This window comes from Argiope bruennichi, chromosome 4 (genome assembly GCF_947563725.1).
Source record: "Argiope bruennichi chromosome 4, qqArgBrue1.1, whole genome shotgun sequence".
NCBI classification, from domain to species: Eukaryota; Metazoa; Arthropoda; class Arachnida; order Araneae; family Araneidae; genus Argiope; species Argiope bruennichi.
The window spans coordinates 47,716,985-47,739,434 of NC_079154.1; the positions used below are offsets into that span (position 1 = coordinate 47,716,985).

A 22,450-nucleotide genomic window follows, 5' to 3' on the forward strand; every position below is an offset into this window, starting at 1 on the left:
TAATATTCATTCGAATCAGTAAAATACAAAGATACCCTAAACATACAGTCTTGATGTAACTAAAGAATAAGTATTATTTGAAGATTTTTTGAGGTAAAATTTAAAAAAAAAAAAAAAATTGTTTTCAATAAAAAAACAGCAAAGTAAAGAAGATGGGCTTCTATATTGAAAAATTATAAATGATGTACTGTTGAAACAACTCTACGAATAAAACAAAAGTAGAAATATACTTACATAGGCTAGCACCATTATTTTAATTAATAAAATTTTTTATCACAAGAGCCGCTTGTTCTATTCTTAGATCTTAACTCAATGCGTATCGAAGCTAAATGACATACAGGACAGAGAAATTACCTTTACATTCTCTTTCTCGCCTCTGAATGATGAATGCCACTCTCTTTTCATGAAAATTTCAATTAGTTTCGTTAGAATGGCATTATAATTTAAGATGCAGATTTCATTTCAAAAAATTTAGACATTTCCATTAAAGCAGAATAATTATGTATAGATAACAACATTCTAAAAATGTGTTCTTTTAGAAAAACTGTTTATAAATTGAATATCTTTTGCAAAAAATATGATTTATTTGTTTTTATAAATCGGCCTTCTCTCATCAATGAGATGATTCTACTTTTTGGGAAATTCTCGCTGAGAATGTCGTAAATTTGATTTAAGAAGAAAATCTTTACATGGTTTATAGGGCATGTACATTTTTTATAGGGCATGTACAAGCTGAAATATAAATTTAAACAACAAAAAAAAAACTTCTTTCATTTATAAGGCCAAAGAGTTTTTTGAAAAAATGGTCTTTCTTTCTAAGTCTTTCTTTTCTGAATAAAAATATTTGACCCCAAAAATTGATTTTAATTATTGTTTCAAAGTTTCTTATTTTATTTTATCAAACCTTGAAAAGTTTCTTGTTTGTTTATTGAAGCCATGTCAGAAATTCGATCGATATGCTCACCACGGCGATTTAAAATGAAGAAAAGTGGCACATGAAAACATTTAAATATTATATAGATTCAAAAGTGGGTTTTACCAAAATCTAAGCGAACAAGAGTTTATTTCAGTCTCTTCATTTCCATTGCAGCTTTATACTATATAATTATACTTACAGATATTGGACCCTAAGAAGTATGTTAAAGTCAGAAGAACGACGATAAGCAATTTAGAAGTTAGGGTTGAAAACTGAACAATTAAAGCGTTTAGAAAATAATTAATTAGAGTAAATTAAAGCATTTAGAAAATGATTGAATGAAAATGATTTTAAGAATGCTGTGAATTGAATTTATTACAAATAGTCGACTTAGGCGACCCATTGGTTCCCATTGGTTTACCGGAATCATTGATTATATCTGATTTGAAATAAATCGTTTAGGTAAATTTCCATGCATATGATTCAACCAAATTGTCAAGTATTAAAGCTGTGTTATTTTAATCGTCTTTCCTATATTCAATTTCTTTTGTATAAAGAATTTTTCTAAGACATCCAATCCATCCACCAGCAAAATTTCGAGAAATTATTACTTCACTTTTTTATTCTTCTTGTAAATTATACAAATATTAAACAGAACCATCTTCTTTAGCTTTCAACATATAAAGAAAATCCAATGATTAAATATTTGATGAAACAATTGAAAAGGTTTGAATTTCAGGCCAATAACGTAATAATCTATTGTTGGAAATAAGCAAAAAATATTTTAAAAAATTGTCAAAATTAAGAAAAAATTCTTTTGTAGACATCATTAAAAAGTCAATTTTTAAATTTTTGCAAGGCTGTGAAATTCGATTTTGTACTGTAATATTTTCGGAAGTTATCGAAGAGGAACGCCACAGTTCAATTTAATCTTTAATTAATTAAAATTTCGTAAACATCGTTCCAAGGTGCATATTCCCGCCTTCCTAGGTATATATATGCCAAATTTGGTAGCTGTAGGTCCAATAGTCTGGCCTGTATAGCGCCATCACACATATTCATCATTATTATTAGTAGAGATTATACTCTTACGAATAATTTCTTTTATAAATTGAATAATATAATTGAAACCTTTTGAAATATTATGAATGAATGAATGAAATATTATGAATTTTGAAATATTAGAAATACCAATATCTATTTTATAATGATATTGTTTATCTTATGTAAAGTGAATTATTTCAATCAGACATATAGTTTCTTTTATTTGTTTAAATAAGCATTTTTTTTTCAAAAATATGTGCACTAATATTTTAATAATTTTTTCCCAGTGTGGTGAATATGAGAACTGCTTGTAAATAATTGATTTTTATCAGTTATTTTCTAATATAACTTTTTCTAAAGTTTTTTTTGTTTTTTTATGTAATTAGATTAGTTTATGCGTTGGGAATCGGAGTGAAAGGTAAATAAGTTTTTTTTTATATTAAAAATATGTTATGTTAACTTTTTTAATATATATTAAAAATGTCAATTTTTTTCACATAACTGCATTTAAGATGAATCTATATGAAAGATGTAACTTAATATGCAGTGTTTAGAAACTGTTGTCTGCTTCCGAGTGATGACCATTAGAGAAAAACACGATGATACTTCGCCGACAGAAATATTAAACAAAAAGAGGTCTCAAGAAAAAGTAGTGACCTTTTAATATTTAAGAAAAGGGGCTTTTAAAAAAAGGGTTTAAGAAGTTACAACCATTGCATTCCGAAAGGCTTGGGAAACCAGCGCAAATCAGAAATGCTTTTTAAGGCTGAAATTAAGTAGGTAGAAAATAATTAATTTCAAGGATGCGACTACAAAGAAATTGCTGCATATATAATACGCTTTTAAATAAGCGTTGTTCTAGATATTAAACAACCAAATAAGAGAATATAATTACGAAGTGGCATCATGAGATAACATATTTCGCTATGTTAGAGCTAACAATTATAAAGACAGTTCGCTTGACGTCACATAAACGCATTTGCTTATCTTGCCTATCATCTAACTGCACGTTATTTTGTGCTGAACTTTTGGAAAGAACCCAGTAAATCCTGAACTTAAATTGTTTCCACGCACTTGCCATTTATCCCTTAATCATGAATTTATGCCATTGGGGCATGGAATAAGTAAATGGAATACGTCAACTTCACCAGAAAAACGATAAACACGAAAAGAAATATTTTTTCAAGTACATTTGAAATTTCTGCATTGAAAAAATATATTCCTTTGCCATATTATGAAACGCACTGCTTCTTCTTTTTCAGATATAAAGATACCTTTTTGGACTTCATTTTTAGTCACTTGGAGATAGAGAAGTTTTTGAACCAGCCAAGATATCAGGCAAAAATATTTTATGTTATTAATTTCATACTAGTTATTCCAAAAATGTCACTCACTATGAAATTTCATATAACTTAAATACTCTTTTTTATTCATCCAGTACAGAAGATAGAGTACAGCGTTTCATCTATTAAAAAACATAAAAAAGTCGCTCACTTGAAATAACTTACACTGTAAAAGCACTATAAATAAATAGATCATTTTCTACTGATAAATCTGACGATGATTCAAACGTATCTGGATGCTGAAACATTGATGTCGCTCAGTGCATTACGTCTCTACGATTCCAAACCCACGCCAAGCCTAACTAGCAGCGATTTATTGGCGCTTTGCAGAACTAGTAATTGAACTTCATAATGCTCCAGTGTTTATGTGACACTTGCGAATCCCAATTATTTTTGAAACAAGACGAATTAATGCTTATATGCATTGCTATAAGAGTATCTCCAGCAAACCATTTGCGAAAAAATAAAAACAAACCAACTTCAAATTTTATTTTACCCCCCACAAAAGGGTTTAACTAAAGCAAAAGATTCAGATTTTAAAAATCGTATATGAGCCGTCCTTTGAAAAGAAAAAATTAATAACTTCTTCCGCGTTGCAGAATGTCGAGATGTTCAGCTGCATCGACGGCTACGTGGGTATGTGACTGGGAATCTCCCAGGTGGCGCTCTTCGATTTTGCTGAGACCCTTGTGTCCCTGATCATCTACAAAATCAAGAGGACTAGCTTCTTTTGATAACACAATGTTTTTTTATAAGCGTTGGAATCAGATTTTTCTCTATTTGTTAAATTTTTTGATTAAATATTAAGAAACTACATGTTAAATGAGTATATTTTACTCGGAGATGAGGGAAGTAGTTATTTCTTCATGAGAGTTCCTGAATAACTTTTGTTATTCTATCCATCGCAAACTGAAAAAAGATGACGCATAAAGGATGTCAGTTTCTCTGCCGGTGTTCTGGGATAGGGGTAGTGCGTCTTCCCCGTGATCTGGACGTCCTGGTCTCGAGTCCCGGTTTGGGCCTGGTTGTTCTATCTGTGAGATGTGTGAATGTGCCCTCCTGTAAAAAGGGGTTGTGCAAGCGAATGAGTGATGCGTGAGTAGCAAAGTCGTACTCTAGGCTCTAGTTGGCGCTACTATAAAAACTAGAGACGCTCCCCCACAGGCTTAAATCGCTGTCTCCGTAACAACGGGCTTGTCCATGGCAAGTGAAATAAGAAATAACAACAACAGTTTCTCTAGTTCAAACTCTTCAGTATCATCTAATTCGCTTGCTTCATTTCAACAAATGCTTTATTCATTTTCAAATTTACTATCATCACTAATCAGATAAATAATCCGTTTACTGTTTAAAAACTGCTTCGAATATATCTTCAAACAAAATATCCATTTCGATGTCTCTGATATCTTTTCTAGCTATTCCATAGTTACAAAATAGCTTTACTTTTAAATTAATTTCCAGAAGATTGAAAGTTACGATCTTAATAATGTTACAGAAGTGTCATACATCCAATACTTTTTAGCAATATCATAGTCAATTTCTTAAAAGTTTTTAGCAATTCTATATATATAAAAAAAAATTACATTATTTTAGTTTAAAAAAACAAATAATTTTCTAATTTTGGTTATAGTGAAATATTATCACATTGATATTTAACCTTTTCATTACTAAACCGATTGAACCCGGCCGAGTAACTTTCATACTGGATTTTTGAATGAGGGCTGATTTCTGCTGCAAACGATAGGGAAGGTGGTCAAGGACCTCTTCGGGAGATGGGGAGGTTGATTGCCAGCTATTAATATATAACATTAACGAATTGCTTTTACTTCCGGGGTATTTTCAAAAGATTACGGAAAGAATTAGAAGTTAATTTTATAAAGTTTGAGATTGTGAGCAAAAGTTAACTTTCAAAATAAGCTATAGTTATTATAAAACAAGTTATTATTTTAAAAAGTTATATTTTTTAATTATTAAATTCGCTGTTAATTTGAATGAAAAAATATTAGAATAACAATACAGTATATAAATTTATATTTTTAAGAAATTTATTTACTAAAGTTTATTTTGTCGAAAATTTTATATTTGAGACAAGTATTATTTGCGACGGTAATGGATATGCAATACCTCAAGCTGAATTTATTTCAAAAAATAAACTAAAAACTGTTTTCTGTAGGAATAATTTATAATTTTATAAAATTTATAAAAAAATCTGATAAGCCAAATTAAAGTTATTATTGGCATCGTAGATTTATGAAATTTCATGCGCTTTTATATTCTTAGTGCAATGCACAGTTTAAATATTTTCGTAACATAATTATCGATTAATAAATTAATTTAATAAATTTCAGTTGTATATGCGAGGAATTCCAAAGTTGAGAATTTAATAACAAGAATGAATTCAAGAATCCAAGATAATAAATTTAAAAAATACAAATAAAGACTAATCGGTAAGAAATGAATAAAGTAAAATTATTGTTTTAGTACACTAATAAAATTCTATCTTTAAATTCTTTTTATTAAATTTGTTTTCTTTTAAAATTAATATTCTACATAGTTTAGATTTAAAAAAACATGCAAAATACGAGATATTAAATTTTAATTTAAACGGATTAGAAGCTATATTAACAGAACACATTAGTTAAAACATTAAACCTTAACTAAAACTAAACATCAGTGATATAACTTCATTTATTAAAACAAGGTTATTATTTACAAATTTGAGTGACCTATAATTAGAACTCATTTATGGTAAAAAGTTTTCTAAACCTTTTGCAAAATTTAAAATTTTGGAAAACATTCATTAAAATTTCTAAGGTTAACTAAACAGCCAAGAAAATATATATAAACGAAAAAAATAAATAACCTTGCTCAGTTTTTAGAACCCTTATAGAAAACAAAACAAATATTTAGATTAAAATATTTTACTTGAACATTTTTTGATTTACACCGAGAAATATATGATAATACCCACTGAAACATCGCACTAATTTTTTGAAAGCAATATATTGTAAAAAAAACCATCAAATAATATTTTCAGCTTTCTTATTCATTTTATATATTAATATGGAATATTTACATATATTAAGGAATTGGATATTTTCCATTTGTAAATATAAAAATGTGTTTGTTTCGGCTTCAAAATTAATGCATTGAATTAAATATATAATTACAATCTGAAATGTTAAGAGAATACCTCGTGAAGTGTATATAAATATACATAGAAATGATCATTTAACGACTGCTGCGCTTTCCAGTATTTTATAATTAAATAAATTGTGTGAATATGTTTATCAAAACAAGATCATGAGGCAAATTATAAATATTTAATATTGGGTAACAACTGAAAATTGTATTCTCCCCGTATGTATCTTTTTTTTAACGCCTAAAGTAAAATAACTCCTGGTAATTCTCAACAGCAACTGTATCAGTCAATTAGTGACACGTGTCGATTTTCTACCACTCGAAGTAAAGGAGAAAAGGCGAGAGAGTCCATTTGAGTCTCCCATTAGTAAAAAATTCTTTGTATACCGCTGAATTCAGATTTAAAATGCCTTCAGGTGCCAGAGGGTTAGGAAATACACAGAGTGATCCAGAACCAGTTGGATAAATTTGCTGAAGGAAAATCGATCACAATGACAATTTGATTTCTTTTAACATTATATAGTCGCTTTATGCTTTCCCTGAAGTGAATTAGCAACATATAAGAGAAAAAAAATTTAAATCATGAAATTTATATTAATAAATAGCAGAAATCTAACAAAATGTATTTGATCATAAACTGCTCACAGATTGGCCATCAACACTGGATGGAAGTCTTAACATTTTGGAAGACACTTGCTGTATCGTGAATTATCCTCGAAACAGCAGAAGTAAGAAAATCAAAGTTTCAAACGAATCGATAAAGGTTTCATACATTTTTTTTCTTTTATATGATTCTAAAATTCAAAGCCATGTCACGCTATTTCTGATAAACTAGCGGGCCAAAAAATCATATTAGCAATCTTGATCCATTTTTGCCCAAAGGCATTATATAGGTATTGCAGAAATTATTTGATAACAAGAGTGCATGTGTGTGTTATGTATGTGTCTGTGAGTGTGGCGGGGGGAGTGAACTACACATTGAAAGAGTCATCAAATGATGACCATGTTCACATCAAAATTTCGACAGGACTTTTTGTACTAAGGTTATACATTTCCTATGACCTATACAAGAAAGCATGAAGTAAGAGTGAGATATGAGTTGGCTTTTGACAATTCTGACACAAAAAAAAAGGTTTAGGCATCATTATGTAGTCCAATTCCAGTACCACGCCCTCTGCCGCATGAAGAAGGTATTTCCAGATCTGCATTGTTTTGTGATTTTGTATCGTATTTATTCCTCAACCCATTTAGCAAGTTTTTCGCACTAGTGCTGTATTTCTCTATATACGCCGAAGCTTGTTTTCAAGCAATCATAAAATCATCGCAATTGCCCCATTGCCATTTTTAGTCACTTTCTAAGTAATCAGTTTGCTGTTAGTGCGATTATAGAAATGCCGCAAAAGTCTGATTAGTCAAATTAATGTACAAATGAAACACACAATCAGCGAAATCATTTATTTTTGAATAATTTTAATTCTTTATGTTATTTTTAATTGTTTTCTTGCTGTGTAGAAGTAAACAATAAAATAAGGGTAAGAAAAAATAAACTTTTATTTAATTTATTGTATTTCATGATTACTAAGATTTTGAAGTCAATTTTTCATTTATTTTTTAAATGTGTATATCATTTTCTTTTGTACACTTTTGCATAAAGACGACAATATACACTGCTTTAATATTTATGTCAGGATGTAGGCATGAGTATTTTTTCCTTCTGGAGATTAAATAACTCTGCGATTACGCCCCCCCCCCATTTATGCAAACTGATACATTCCTTCTGTGAGCCATAGATGAAGTAGCTGTGTGCTTTAGTATAATATTAAAATGCTGTGTAATCTTTTATTATTCGTATTATCTGTATTTACTTATATAATAAATGGGCTTCCTCCAAGAACTCTCTTCAAGATTTTATTTTAATATAACAACAATTTCAAAACTTAATTATTATTCAATCGATAAATTTATAATTTTATTCCATGCATCTGATGTCATCTGACATGGATTTGTTAAAAAAATCTTTAACTCTGAATTCCAATTTATTTATGATAATGAGCTATAAACTAAAATTTAAAAAAAAAAGCTGGAATAAATTTAAAATAAACAATTACATTTTTCAACTCATGAATAAAACCTTATTTCTAAAAACCATTTAACTAAATTGCTATCTAAATATTTCACTATTAAAAGTGTCATTAAATCATAGAATCTGTTTACGTTAAGTTGCAAGTTTAACATTCGATAAAATTTGCATCGGCAAGAATCAATGGCATTTAAATCGGCATTAAAAGCAATAATCGGCAATTAAAAATTGGTGGTGAATTTTTATATGCAAAATGATAGTCCTATTTAGATATTTACTTTGAAAAAATTGTTTCAGTGTAATTGAGTCAAACAATTAGAAACTGTTTTGTTATGTTTACAAACAACCTGATGAATTTTTATGCGCATCATAATGACATTATTTAAATATTTACAAAGAATTTTAAATGGAAACATTTTTAGAAGAAATAGATAAAAATATCTATAATTTTAACTGACTATTTTCTCGATACAAATTCAAAACGCCTATTTTGTTCCCTATAGAAATCCAAATCTACTGAATAGATTTTCATCAAATTTTGTTACAAATGCTATAAAAGATAAATTAGGCTTTAGTAAAAGTTTTATGAAACTTAATTATACAGAGAATACAGACAAGCCGAAAAATTGTGAGCTGAATTTAAAATAAATAAAACGTGAAAAAGAAAGATATTTTTAAAAATTTCTTTTCTTTTTTTTTTATGATTCTTTCCCTAGAAAAATGTTCAAGATCTTTGTAACTTAAAAATTGGTTTTAAAATTCACTGCTTTCTTTTAACGGTAAATGAAGATTCAACTTCAGGTTTTAAAATAGCTGCCTTCCCATATTACGTTTTAAATAAATATTTAAATTACCACTCCGAACATTTAATTGAATTTTGAATCATTGAAATAATTAATAACTTATAAAAATTTAAATTTCTTCAGTTTTGAGAGAGTTTGTAATTTTCAAAGATGGCTCAAAATTTCCTAACACCCCACATATTTTTCACATTTTAATCAAAGATAAAAATGCGAGCGAAAAAAGGTTTTATTTCAGTTTTAAAGCTTATTTAGAGGAATTATTTTTCATTGAAGATTAGAAATAGTAAATAATAGTTACTACATATGATTTGGTATATGATAATTTTAACATTAGCTATAAAAGAATTTTTATTAGTCCCTTTTCGTAAACAGCTGTTCGCGGAGGATATTGCTTATATTTAATTTCAGTGAGATTACTTAGATATAACTTCATGCCCATGAGATTGTCAAATCACCAAACATTAAAGTTAGTTTATTTCAACTGTCTTGCATATATTCTATTGATTGTATAAATTTCTATAGAAACCAATATTTTGATATTTTTAGCGTCATTAAAAACGAGAAAATCTGATCGCCTAGCTTCAGCAGAACTATAAGTTCACTTTTTCATCGCCTTATAAACTCTATAGACATTAAACAAACTATATCATTCCTCTTTAGGTTTCAACAATAGAAGAAAAAATCATGCTATTTAATAAACCATTGAAAAAAGTTTAGTATTTCATGGCAACAATATAATTTATTGTTCAAAATTAGACAAAAAATAATTTTTAAAAAAATTACACAACTTTTAAATTGATGTAATTAAGAGGACAATTTTTATTTTTTTAATTTTAGAAATGGTGTAAAATTACATTTTGAGCAATAACTGCAATGAAACTTTTCGGAAAGTTATAGAGGGAAAACGCCTGAATGCGTCTTAATTTTTAATTGATTAAAATTTCAAAAAAATTGCTCTGACAAGCACATTCCCACACTTCAAAGAATATTTCGCAATTTTAAGCCGAACTGGTTGGTATGTAGAGTTTCAGCACACACACACCGACATACTCATATTCATCTTTATTATTATTAGAGGTGCTATAAGCATTTCTTATTCGCAAATACTGAAGAATGCAAAATATTTTAATGCAACTTATGTGAGAGTTATTTAAGTATCTGATTCTTCATTAATAAAAAGCAAGAAAGTAATTTTATTTCTAAAAACAGCAAATATATCAGCTAGTAAATATATAAACTTTGTATTAAATGAAACTTTTTGAGGAAATTTTGGAAAACGAAATTTTAAATTTTAATACAAATTTTGGAATTAAATTACAGAAAAATATAGCGTGAGTACAAATTTAAAATCACGTAACAACTGTAATATAGCATGTAAATTATTTAATGTATTTTTTGTATTATTTCATTTTATTATTCTTAACTGCTGGAAATATTAATTATGTTTGATTCCAATCAAACATTTGCATTTCTTGATGATCATGATTTTCTTAATAAAGTAACTTTAAGCATCAGATTGTAATAGATTTCAAAAACACTTTATTTTAAACGTAATAAATTAATATTTAAAATAAAGTGTTATTTAAGTAGCTTTAAGAATAAGATTGTATTAGATTTTAAAGACCTTTTATTTTTTACGTACTAAATTACATACGTTATTAAAAACGGAACTCTGTGAGTAATTCAAATTATTCTATGCCGCTTTTTGTTCCATGCTATTTTTCAGGGTATTGGAAGATTGCTTTTTACTTCTTGTAAACAGAATCTTTCTTCCTTAGTTTTTCCAATAATGAAAGAAAACCACGGGATTAAATACTTCATTGTATTATAAACATGATTTGAATTACATTTCAGGGATTTTTATTGTTGAATATTAAATAAAAATTATTTTTCAAAATTTTCCAAAATTCAGGAAAAATTTGCTAGAAAAATTGAATTCGTATAATTGAAAAGACAAATGTTTGACTTTCAAAATGGTATAAAAATTATGTTTTGAAATATTTTTGTAAATTACTACAGAAAAACACTAACATTTCAATTGTAGTTAATAAAAATGTTACAGAATTCGCTCTTAGTTGCTCATTCCACCTTTTCAAAATATATTTTAACAAATTTGGTATCTGTAAGTAAAGCAGTTTGGCCTATGAAGCTTATACGGCTCCCACGACTACACACGCACACGCACATGCACGCGCACACACACTCAGAGAGAGAGAGACATTCTTCATTTTATTATAAGTAGAAATTATTATATTTTATCTCTTTTCAAGATAATATTTCTGGCAACATTTTTTCTTAAAAAATTTTAAAATTTAGTTTCTTTTTAAGTTTTAATGCTTTTTTGCTGTATATCATATTTTACAATAAATGTGATTTGAGCTTTGCAGTTTCCATTTTTATTTAATGTGTTAAACAATCTCTTAACAGATTCTATAGCGACCATTAAAATAAAGCAGAAGTTCTGAGCAATTGTGAAAAAAAAAAAAAAACAGAATTTATGATATCCACAATATGTAATTGTACTTTTATGGAAATACTTTATTGTTGTTTGAAAGAATGTTACCCAGGAAACGCTAACATAAAATATTTTCCAATACATCAAATTCCAATAGTAATTATAGAGGGGGGAAATGTATACTAATATGAAATTGAAAAAACTGTTATTAATGTTATTTAAAATATTATTTATCCATTAGCTGTCATAATGATTGAAAATACTTGAACAAATCATCATCATATAATGTATAAAAGCGATGTCATTCCAATCAATGCTTAAGATTCGCGTTTCTTTCAATCTAGTTAAATGGCTACACTTTCTGAAAGTAACAGGATTCCGAGCTGACTTGAAAAATGGCAACAAATACGTAAATATTTTTTCTTTCAATTTTTTCAAGCCTTAATTCTTCTATTTGGCATGATCATGCAAGATACTTTTTATAATCATTAAATGTCATCATGTGCATTAATACTGTAATTATATATTTTTAGGTGATAAAATGAATAAAATATATCTGAATAATGAATGTACAATTCATATGATATTAATTAATTAATTTATCTAGAAATTTATGGGTTAATTAATTATTTAATCTTATGAAATTATTTAATAAGTTAATATTAATGAAAAGAATGTTTTTGGATAACGGCATGATTTAAACACAAATAAATAATGAGTGAGTAATATAGAAGAAATAAATTAATTTGTCTAGTTGAAATTATTAAAGTAGTTATTTAATCTGGATGAAATTAATGAATTAATTAATCATAATGAATTGAATATTTCTACGTAACAAAATTATTTAGATGCAAATGAATAATGAATGCGTACTCTGAGTGAAATTAATGAATTAATCTAAATGAAATGCAAAAAAAAAAAAAAAAATTAATCTTAATGAAATTAATAATACACTTAATCAGGATGAAATAAATAAATTTAAACATGATGTATTCCTAAAATATGATGCAAATTGCTTTTTATTAAGTTTAAATTTTTATTCTAAAAAATAAGAATTTAGATAAGAAGAAACAAAAATTTAATTTTACAATTACTCGAAGAATTAAGCAAGTCAAACACAACTTTTGATTTCTACTCATTCAGTAGAACAGAAAACTTTTGATTTTGATTTTTCGAATGTTAAAATTTCACTTAAAATCATGATTCTATATTAGATAGTGTATTGCACAGTCTCAGATTTGAATTTAAAATTTTAGAAATTAATTTTGAATAATTTAATAATGATTTAAACTGTTTAATGCCTGTGTGTCTTAAACCGTCAATTAAATTTTAAAAATGCAACTGATTTTGATAAATAAAAAATTCCGGCTCTTTAGATTTAAAATTAAAGCAATATAACAATTGATATTGATATTGATTCTGAAAATATTTCATTCTCTTCCTTCTTTTAATTTTTTTTATATTTATATTAATTTAGAAATTCAAACTTTAAATTCTTGTTAAATGTTTGCATGTAATGGCACATGTGTATGCTTTTAAGTGTGTGTTGGTGTGTATATATACATATATGAGAGAGAGAGAGAGAGAGACATTTTTATCATTAATATATATATATATATATATATATATATATATATATATATATATATATATATATATATATATATATATATATATATTGAATTAACATTTGATTTCTTTCTCGAAATAAATTCTGATTTGTAAATCATTTTTTTTCTTTGAATATTAACTGAATAAAATATATAATCGGCTTTTTTATATTTTTACAGATATAGTAGGGGCGATTTCGAAATTAAAGTGCATAAAAAAAGAATTGGCAGTTTCAACAAATACTGTACACAGCTCTGTAAGCAATCGCTTATAACAGGTAAATTTTTCAATTTTTGCTGTCTTGTATCAAATAAATTCAATGATGTCAATTCCTCGATCTTGCTGAGCATATTTAATACAGAAATCAACTAAGAATTACATGTGTCATGCAGAGTAAATTAAGATCAAATTTGTTATTTAATGGCATGCACAGTTACGTTTTTAATGTGATTGTGATTCTTTTCTATGCAACGCCACACGCGTAAGTCGGGGAAGGGACGCACCAGCATAAGGATTACCAAAACCTTCGAGGGTTTGTCGTCTCTCTCTCTAAGTCACCCACTCCATATCTGATATGTTCTGAAGTTATAAAGGAGAATAGAACGATAACTGAAGAGGAGGTACTAGATTAAGTATACGAATAATTCGGAGGGAAGAAAAACTCTCACTGCTTCATTTATTGTTCAATCTCGGATTTGAAAACCCTCCGCGTTATTTTGCATGCATCAGAATGCTTTTATTTATCCAAAATAGGAATGGGTCAAAAGATGAAAAGAGGAGATTTTTTGCATTTAATAATTTTCCTTGGTGAATTCGGATTTATCTAGGGCTCATGATGCCTGAAAACTACAGGTAAAGTTGTAGAAATGTAGGAAAAAAGACACTAATTCAAAATAAAGTATTACTAATTCACAATAAAATACTAATTATTTACTGTAAAGAGCATACACAATCAATTATGATAAATATAATCAATGAGGGTATAGGTAACTAGTAATATTATCGGATAAAATGACACCAATTGACAATAAAATGCTAATTATTTTCTATGAAGTACCTGAACATTAAATTATGATAAATAATTGGACGATTTCTATTCTTAAAATTTAGTAAATTACTTTTTTTGAATATAATAATAATTTTTTAAATTAAAACATTTTTTTTATTTGTTATTAAAATTTTTGATAACATTTTGAGATTAATTTTGGTAAATAATATCTGCCACATTTAATGATATTATATAAAATAATTTCCGTGCCACTCCTGAAAGCATTTATCCCACTTGAATTAGCCATACATAAGCAATCATTAGGCAGTATTGAATTAAAATAAAATAGTATTAACAAAAACGACAAGACATTCACATTATGTTGGGGAAAAAAACCTGAACAAAAAAGTTTCTAATGGGACGAAAATAAAGGTAAAAAACGTAGAATTACAGAAATGTTCTGATACTATAGCGTGTCACCCCTCAGCGAAGTAGAATTATCGATAATGAAACGAATAGTAATTTTCAAATTTTAAATGGAGGCAATGATGTGCATTAAAGTAAATGCTTTTTTCAGGTTTCCCTGTGATCGCATCCACGCGAAACTTGTTGCGCAAGATCATTAAGGTCCTAGTGTTTGTAGGGTGTACTTGCGGTTTCCTATATCAGACGTCAGAATTCCTGAATTTGTACAGGGCCTATCCCACTATGGTCGATATAGAAGTTGACACACCGGCGGAAGTGGACATTTCGGCGCTCTCTTTTTGCAACGCAAACAGGTAAGACTGTTTCCTGCCATTAGTATTTTTTTTGTCTTGTCCAAAAGCTTATCATCAACATAAAAATTAGATTGAAGGAACTATTGATGTAATGCTCTTTATTATTATTATTATTATTGCAGAATCCGGCGAGATGAGTTATGTAGCAAAACTCCACAGGATTGTTCCTATTATAACAACATTACTGAAATTTGTACCGAATTACCGAAATACTGTCCGAAACCCGTGAATCCAGCAAATATAATAATGGGCGTAAGTGCACTCCTTCTTACTTCAGATTAGCCGTGTTTGACAACAAGCTGATGCGTCGGGAATATTGTTTGCGTTACTTTCATTTAAGTCTCATAGGTATAACTATGAGACTGAAATAATTGAATCCCACAAGCAAATAATTTTAGTCATCAAATTGCGACAGACATCAATTTTAACAGATTTGTGTTTGGTTTAGTTCAAATTTTATATTTAGATAAGGTTTTGCTTTTTAAGTTTATCTCTATAGGTGTCTTTCCTGAAAAAAGAAGACAATTTTACACACAAAAGAAACATTTTTATAACTAATTATTAGAGCCTTTTTCTATGTGTTCCCATGTCGACAATGTCATATAGCGCCATATCGTAAATTTTTTGGGATATTTGCATTGTTGCCATAGGATGGTAACATAACTGGTATTCTCAAAATTTGGTAAGATGGCGCTGATGAATGTGAAGTGAGGTAAGATGGAAAAATTTTCATATGTAATCAGTATGTGATTCGTATATAAACATCTTTTCCGCAAAAACACGATTGTACCAGAAAAAAACCTGCCTAGCGAATTTCGGTCTCCCAGGTATTGAACCATTTTAATATAGTCAAATCCCATGATGCTGCTATAGAGCTATTGAAAGTATCAATTCAGGATAATCTATATTCTAATTTTCACAGTATTACTATCACACTTTCTTTTTTCTCACGCAACTAATTTACAGAAATATTCAATAGAACAGTGATAGAAGGAAAACATGCAATTATGAATTTGATGGAACAATAAAAAATTAAGATGGATAATACAATATATTGATAAAAAATATGCGAAATTATTTTTAATATTGCAAAAAATGTAGGAAAAATTCATATGATTAAATTATTTATAAAAACATTAGACATTTTTTCAATTTTAAATGCTGTGAAAATCAGTCTTGAGCAATAAAATTTTCAGGGGTAATCGCGGAAAAATAATAACATTTTGCTTTATTTCTAATTAATTAAAATTTCCAAAAAAAATCCTGATATGTGTACCTATTTGAAGAATTAATTTCATTTTTCAGTTAATTCAGTTCAGTTAAACCATTTGTTCTGTCCTTATCTATATAATTAAAAGCAACCATTTCTCCGAACACTACCACTATACTAAATTCGTTTATTTTTTTTTCTCTATGAATTTATGGGTTATTTCTTTATTGTTTATTTATTATGGTTTTTTAGTTTCTTTATAGTTATTTCTTTCCTCTTTCTCTAAGTTCGAATCATCCATTTTCGAAAGAAATCTCAAAAATTTTAATCCATCGTTTATACTTGGTTGAATAAAACTTTTAGCAGAATTTCTCCAGTCGTAACCACTAAAAAAATTATATCCTAGCTATTTCGCCAATTTTTATTTTATGTGGAAGTTTATGACTCCCTAGATTTGTTACCAAAAGCTGTCTGACTCTCAGTCTAAACTTTTGAAATTTAGAATAAAGTTTCTACAAAGTTCGTAGCCTCAACAATAGGCAAATTTCAGAAATTAATATTGTTACTTAGAAAGCAATTAACCAATTAGAATCTTCTATCATTATTATACAATCCGAATTTAAAATAATAATTTCTTTTTACTTAATATTTGGTTCATCAAAACTGGTCAACATGACTTTATTAATGCCATTCATTTGGTATCTAAAGTGTATAGCATTAAAAATTCATTTAGCCTTGCCAGTCAAATTTGGCGAAATACATCTTTTCTTGTTAATTATTTTAAATTATATTTAGTAAATAATAAAGGAGCATTCTGTTAGGTTCGTTGTATTTCAAAGTGGCGAAATTAATTGGCGGAATCGAGACACCGTCCAAGTTTTATTTTCAGTAGTTCCCGAAATGGAGAGGAAAATGAGACATAAAAATTACGACATTATTTAGGGCTCGTAATATTTCATATGGAATAAAAAATAAATTTGTACTCAGTACCATACATGCGGTGAGAAATATTGTCATGCCCCCCCGGAGATTATACAGAGAAATGATATTTGAAATGATGGAATGATACATCGAAATGAAAATGAAAGTTAATGGAGGGCACGGGAGCATTAATTATGCATATAAGGATCAGGAACTTTCGTACTGAATATAAATTAACGAAATCAGTTAAATAGTTGTGGCTATTAAACTCAGCCGGGGTTTTCCCCATAGAGAATGTACAATAAAGTAACGTTTCTTGGATTTCTTTCTAAAATAGAGGTTTTATGACTATTAATGATATATCTAGAGATCTCGAGCTTCCATATGAAATTAAAAAAAAATTATAATCAGTTCCACAGATAAGGCTGTGAAACGTTATCATGGTTTTCCTCTTAGGGACAGTGAAATCATGTTTTTGTAACTTATCTCGAAAACGAGAGGTAATGGAAGGTGCGGAATCATTAATGATGTATCAAGATGTCAGGTTTTTTCATATTGGATATAAGTTAACGAAATCAGTGAAATAGTTGTGGCTATAGAACTCTGCCGGGGGTTTTCCACATTAAGAATATACAGTAAAATAGTATTTTTTAATTTCTTTTTAATACAGAGGGCAGATGACTCTGGATGATGTATCTAGGGATCATGAGCTTTCATATGTATGAAAATAAAAAAGATAAAACCAATACTTGGAGATGGGTGACTCGTTCTTTAGCTCTCCTTATAAATTTATACGTATATAAGTAATATATCTTAATTTAATTTAAATTATAATTAAGTTTCTAATTTTTAGCTTAATTTAGCTCATATTATTATTCTAAAATTGTCTCTTATTTCTTAATCCAATTACCACATTTCATTCAATTATTTTTAACACATTCCCTAGAAAACTGATGACTTTCTCACGCTCCGTGTGAAAGGATAAAAATCCCTAATGCTCACAACATTGCTTCCTAAGATTCCCTTTCCTATGTCTACCCGTGTCAAAGAATATATATATATATATACATATATATATATATATATACAAGGTGTTTCATAAATGATGGGAGTAACTTTAAGGGGTGATAGTACATATCAAGACGAGTAATAGTAAATAGGAAACCAAGTGTCCCAAACGTCTTCCGAAGGTGATAGGCGCCATCAAAGTTTAGGGCTCTAAATTTCAAATGATGATAAAAAAACGAAAAATGGATCGATTCATTTGCGGTTTTCGCTAAAATCATTCTTTAAATTAGTATTTTCTTAAAAATTTTTTTAAAAGACAAATTTTAAAAAATGCTGATAGAGGGCTCTCTAGACTTTGGAGTACCGAACAACTACTTTTTACCAGTATTTTTTTATTTTGTTAAAGTTTACTAAAGCTTAAATTTTGAGCGCAAAATTGAATCCATCGGGAGCGGTTAAGTGGCGCAAATTTTGCTCATTAATTATTTTGCTCATTAAACGCTTGTATCTAATGAGCAAAATAATAAATGATGAAGCAAACTTTAATAGGTGATAGTAAAACACCAAAACAATCAACTTTCATTAGAAATTGCATGATTTGAATTCAAACGCAAACGTGTTAGAACATCTTCAAATTTTATCCATGCAAGCGTTATAGCTGCAAGTTTCTGGAAGAAGAACATGAAATTGTGATATGGGGAAGAAGAAGAACGCATATGCAAATTGTTATTAAGATAAAAGCCACAGACCCGAGTGTGCAAGTGTAAATCACGGTATAAACGTAACGAATGATGTTGCGCTTCACTAATCAAGAAAAGGGTTATATGCACTTCATCTATGGAACTGCAAATGGGAATTGTGCAGAGGCGCGACGATTGTACGGAGAAAAATTTCCCAACAGGCGGTTGCCCAATGATAAAATGTTTGTGCGCTTGCACAGACAGTTATGTGAGACAGGATCCTTTTTTGGTGCACGTTCAAATGCAGGCTGTGCGAAGTCTAACAGAACGGTTGCTATGGAAGAAAAAATTCTCGATATGGTGGCTAATCATCCAAATACAAACACGCGAGCAGTGGCTAGTCAAATTGAAGTATTACCCTCCACGACATGGTGAGTACTAAAGGATGAAAGTATGCATCCTTTTCATGTCCAACGAGTCCAGGAACTGACTCAAAAGGATTTTCCTCGTCGAATGGATTTTGCTCGCTGGTATCTGCAGAAGAACACCCTAATTTTGGTGCAACTGTGCTTTTTACAGATGAATGTACATTTACACGTGAGGGTACATTTAACACCCACAATTCCCACCAATGGGCAGATGTAAATCCACATGCATCTTCTACGCATGCATATCAGCGACGATTTTCCATAAATGTTTGGGCAGGAATAATTGGTGACCATCTACTTGGACCTTATCTTCTGCCAGAACGCCTGGATGGAAAAAAATATCTTAGCTTTCTGCAACAGTTGCGTCCAGAAATGATGACAGATGTTTCCCCTCGTATCCGGCGAGTAATGTGATTCCAGCAGGATGGAGCACCAGCTCATTATGCGCCAGAGGTGCGAAATTATCTAAACGCAACCTTTCCAAATTAATGGATTGGGCAAGGTGGTCCTGTCCCTTGGCCAGCGCGATCGCTCGATCTTTCCTGCCTGGATTTCTTTTTGTGGGGGCACCTGAAGAGTCTTATGTATGAGACTCCTATCGAATCTGCAGAAAACTCGTCGCAGACTTTCGCAAGCTGCAGGGGAGGTGCGCGATACTCCTGGCGTGTTTCAGAGGGTTCGTGAATCCCTTCGTCGCCGCTGTACCGCATGCATCGCCTCTAATGGTCAGTGTTTCGAACAGTTAGTGTAATCATTTATAATTAAACTTTTTTAATAACGTAAATGTCCTTTGTTTTCTTCTTTGTCTCTTAAAACGAAATCTCTTTCAGCGCCCTCTATCACCTTCGGGTTAAAATTACGACTATGATTTCTTTGATGAATGTTGTTTGTTTTAGTGTTTTACTATCGCCTATTAAAGTTTGCTTCATTATTTATTATTTTCCTCATTAGATACAAGCGTTTAAAATTTAACTCCCTGAACGCGGTTAAATTTGCGCCACTTAACCGCTTCCGATGTTTTCAGTTTTGCGCTCAAAATTTAAGTTAAAGCTTTAGTAAACATTTAACAAAATAAAAAAAAAATACTGGTAAAAAGTAGTTGTTCGATACTCCAAAGTCTAGAGAGCCCTCTATCGGCATTTTTTTAACTTTGTCTTTAAAAATTTTTTTTAAAGAAAATACTAATTTAAAGAATGATTTTAGCGAAAACCGCAAATGAATCGATCCATTTTTCGGTTTTTTGTCATCATTTGAAATTTAGGGCCCTAAACTTTGATGGCGCCTATCTCCTTTGGAAGACGTTTGGAACACTTGGTTTCCTATTTACTATTACTCGTCTTGATGTGTATTATCACCCCTTAAAATTACTCCCATCATTTATGAAACACCCTGTATATATATATATATATATATAAAAGAAAGAGAGAATGAGATTTTAAAAAACTATGCATTTATTAAATGAATCTTAATTTAGATAGATTATGATAAGGAATTTTAATAAAGGATTTCAATTTAGAGAATTTGCTGCTAGAATCAATGGATCCAGAAGATTTTTGTTGTAACTCGAGGGCTGAGAATTAGGCTCATTCATTTTAGTCCATTTGCTAAATTTTGTAAACGAATTTGACTCATTCATTTACAAAACTGATAGAACAATAAAATTCTTGTTACCTTTTCCTTTGTAGATTCCTCTATTCCTTGCATATGAGAGAAGGAACCGCTCACGGGAATATGTGCAGAATTTGGGGGAGCGGTTGGAAGATTTTATGGCTGAATGCACGGTCAAAACACGCGTTCAACAACCTTGCAAGTTAGTGCACTAATGAGATTCCGCACATTTTTCCTTCTTTTAATGTATATTTATTTGATAATGACTTTCATGACAACATGTTTCTTTGCTAAGGCATTGAAAGGCATTTTTTTGCAGGAATCACGTGGAAGTTTCGTGGGTGGACAGCAAGGGCCTCCCGCACAACTGCTTCACTGTGGAATCGCTTTGGGGATTGCCGCAAAAGGAAGCACGAAAAATGCCGCTCAGCGGAAGTAAGTATCACCTAAAGTTCATTGGAGACCAAGCTCCACTCGGCAAAGTTTTCTTTATATAATCGCAAATAAAATCCTATCCTATGATTCGTTTAAAATTGTAAGCGAATTCTAATTGAATTGCAAAAGCCGGATCAAACATGAGAAAAATTCATGAGAGTTCGAAACCTTAACAATACTCAATCTCTAATACCCTTAAGCAGCTCAAATATAGCCATATGTCAATATTTAATTATAAAATGTATTTGGTATATAAAATAGCGTGTTTTTTTCAAGGAATTATAAGATAATTAAATTGGTAAAGGCCAATTCAAGACTATCATGCTCTATTAAAAATTTGTTTCGTCACCTTATAGCCATAATGATAAGCTTTGATGATAAGCTAATTCACAAGGTTTCAAAATTTTTCAATTAATTCTATATACAATGTGTGCCTGAAATCATGCACCAAAATTTAAGGGTAAGTAAAATGCATATAATGAACCATTTTTTATATAGCAGTGTAGGGTTGGAAATAAAAAATGTTTTCGAAGAAAACAAAACAAAAATGCTGAGTAAATGACAAGAAAGCTTTTTACTTACATATTATTACAATAAATGCATACATGTGCCATCACCAACATCGATAAAGGAATTTTAACGGCTAGCAATTGATAGACGTTCTTTTTTGAAGATTCCAGGTGTTTCATGAACCCTTGCAGCACCGACTGAAAGTTTTACATTAAGATCCTCATCAAAGCTAATTGAAGACAGTAGGCACTAAACTTTTTCGCCTTGCCAGTCTCTACTTACTCTTATTTGTTCCGCCTGCACTTTTCATTCCTAACCTCATATTACTATTTTTTTAAAAATCCTTCTTTATAAGTATATTATTTACTCTTACACTTTGTCCCATAAATTTAGAGACACTCTGTAAATATAATTGAATGGCCATTTCTTTATTTGAATCTAATACAATTCCACATCTCTTGATGAGTCAAACGGAATTTCTAAAGAATTT

At 29.4% G+C, this 22,450-nt stretch overlaps 1 protein-coding gene across 1 annotated transcript in view; it reads left to right on the forward strand.

Annotated features, from left to right (window-relative positions):
* The first annotated feature begins 12,115 nt into the window (after positions 1 to 12,115).
* Positions 12,116 to 22,450, forward strand: part of LOC129966246 (degenerin mec-4-like) — a 29,788-nt gene continuing 19,453 nt past the window's right edge. The window contains exons 1-6 of the mRNA XM_056080660.1: positions 12,116 to 12,191; positions 13,573 to 13,670; positions 14,959 to 15,160; positions 15,283 to 15,412; positions 21,093 to 21,217; positions 21,335 to 21,450. Coding sequence (XP_055936635.1) covers positions 12,178 to 12,191; positions 13,573 to 13,670; positions 14,959 to 15,160; positions 15,283 to 15,412; positions 21,093 to 21,217; positions 21,335 to 21,450 — 685 coding nt within the window. The 5' untranslated portion in view covers positions 12,116 to 12,177. The remainder of the gene's footprint in view (positions 12,192 to 13,572; positions 13,671 to 14,958; positions 15,161 to 15,282; positions 15,413 to 21,092; positions 21,218 to 21,334; positions 21,451 to 22,450) is intronic.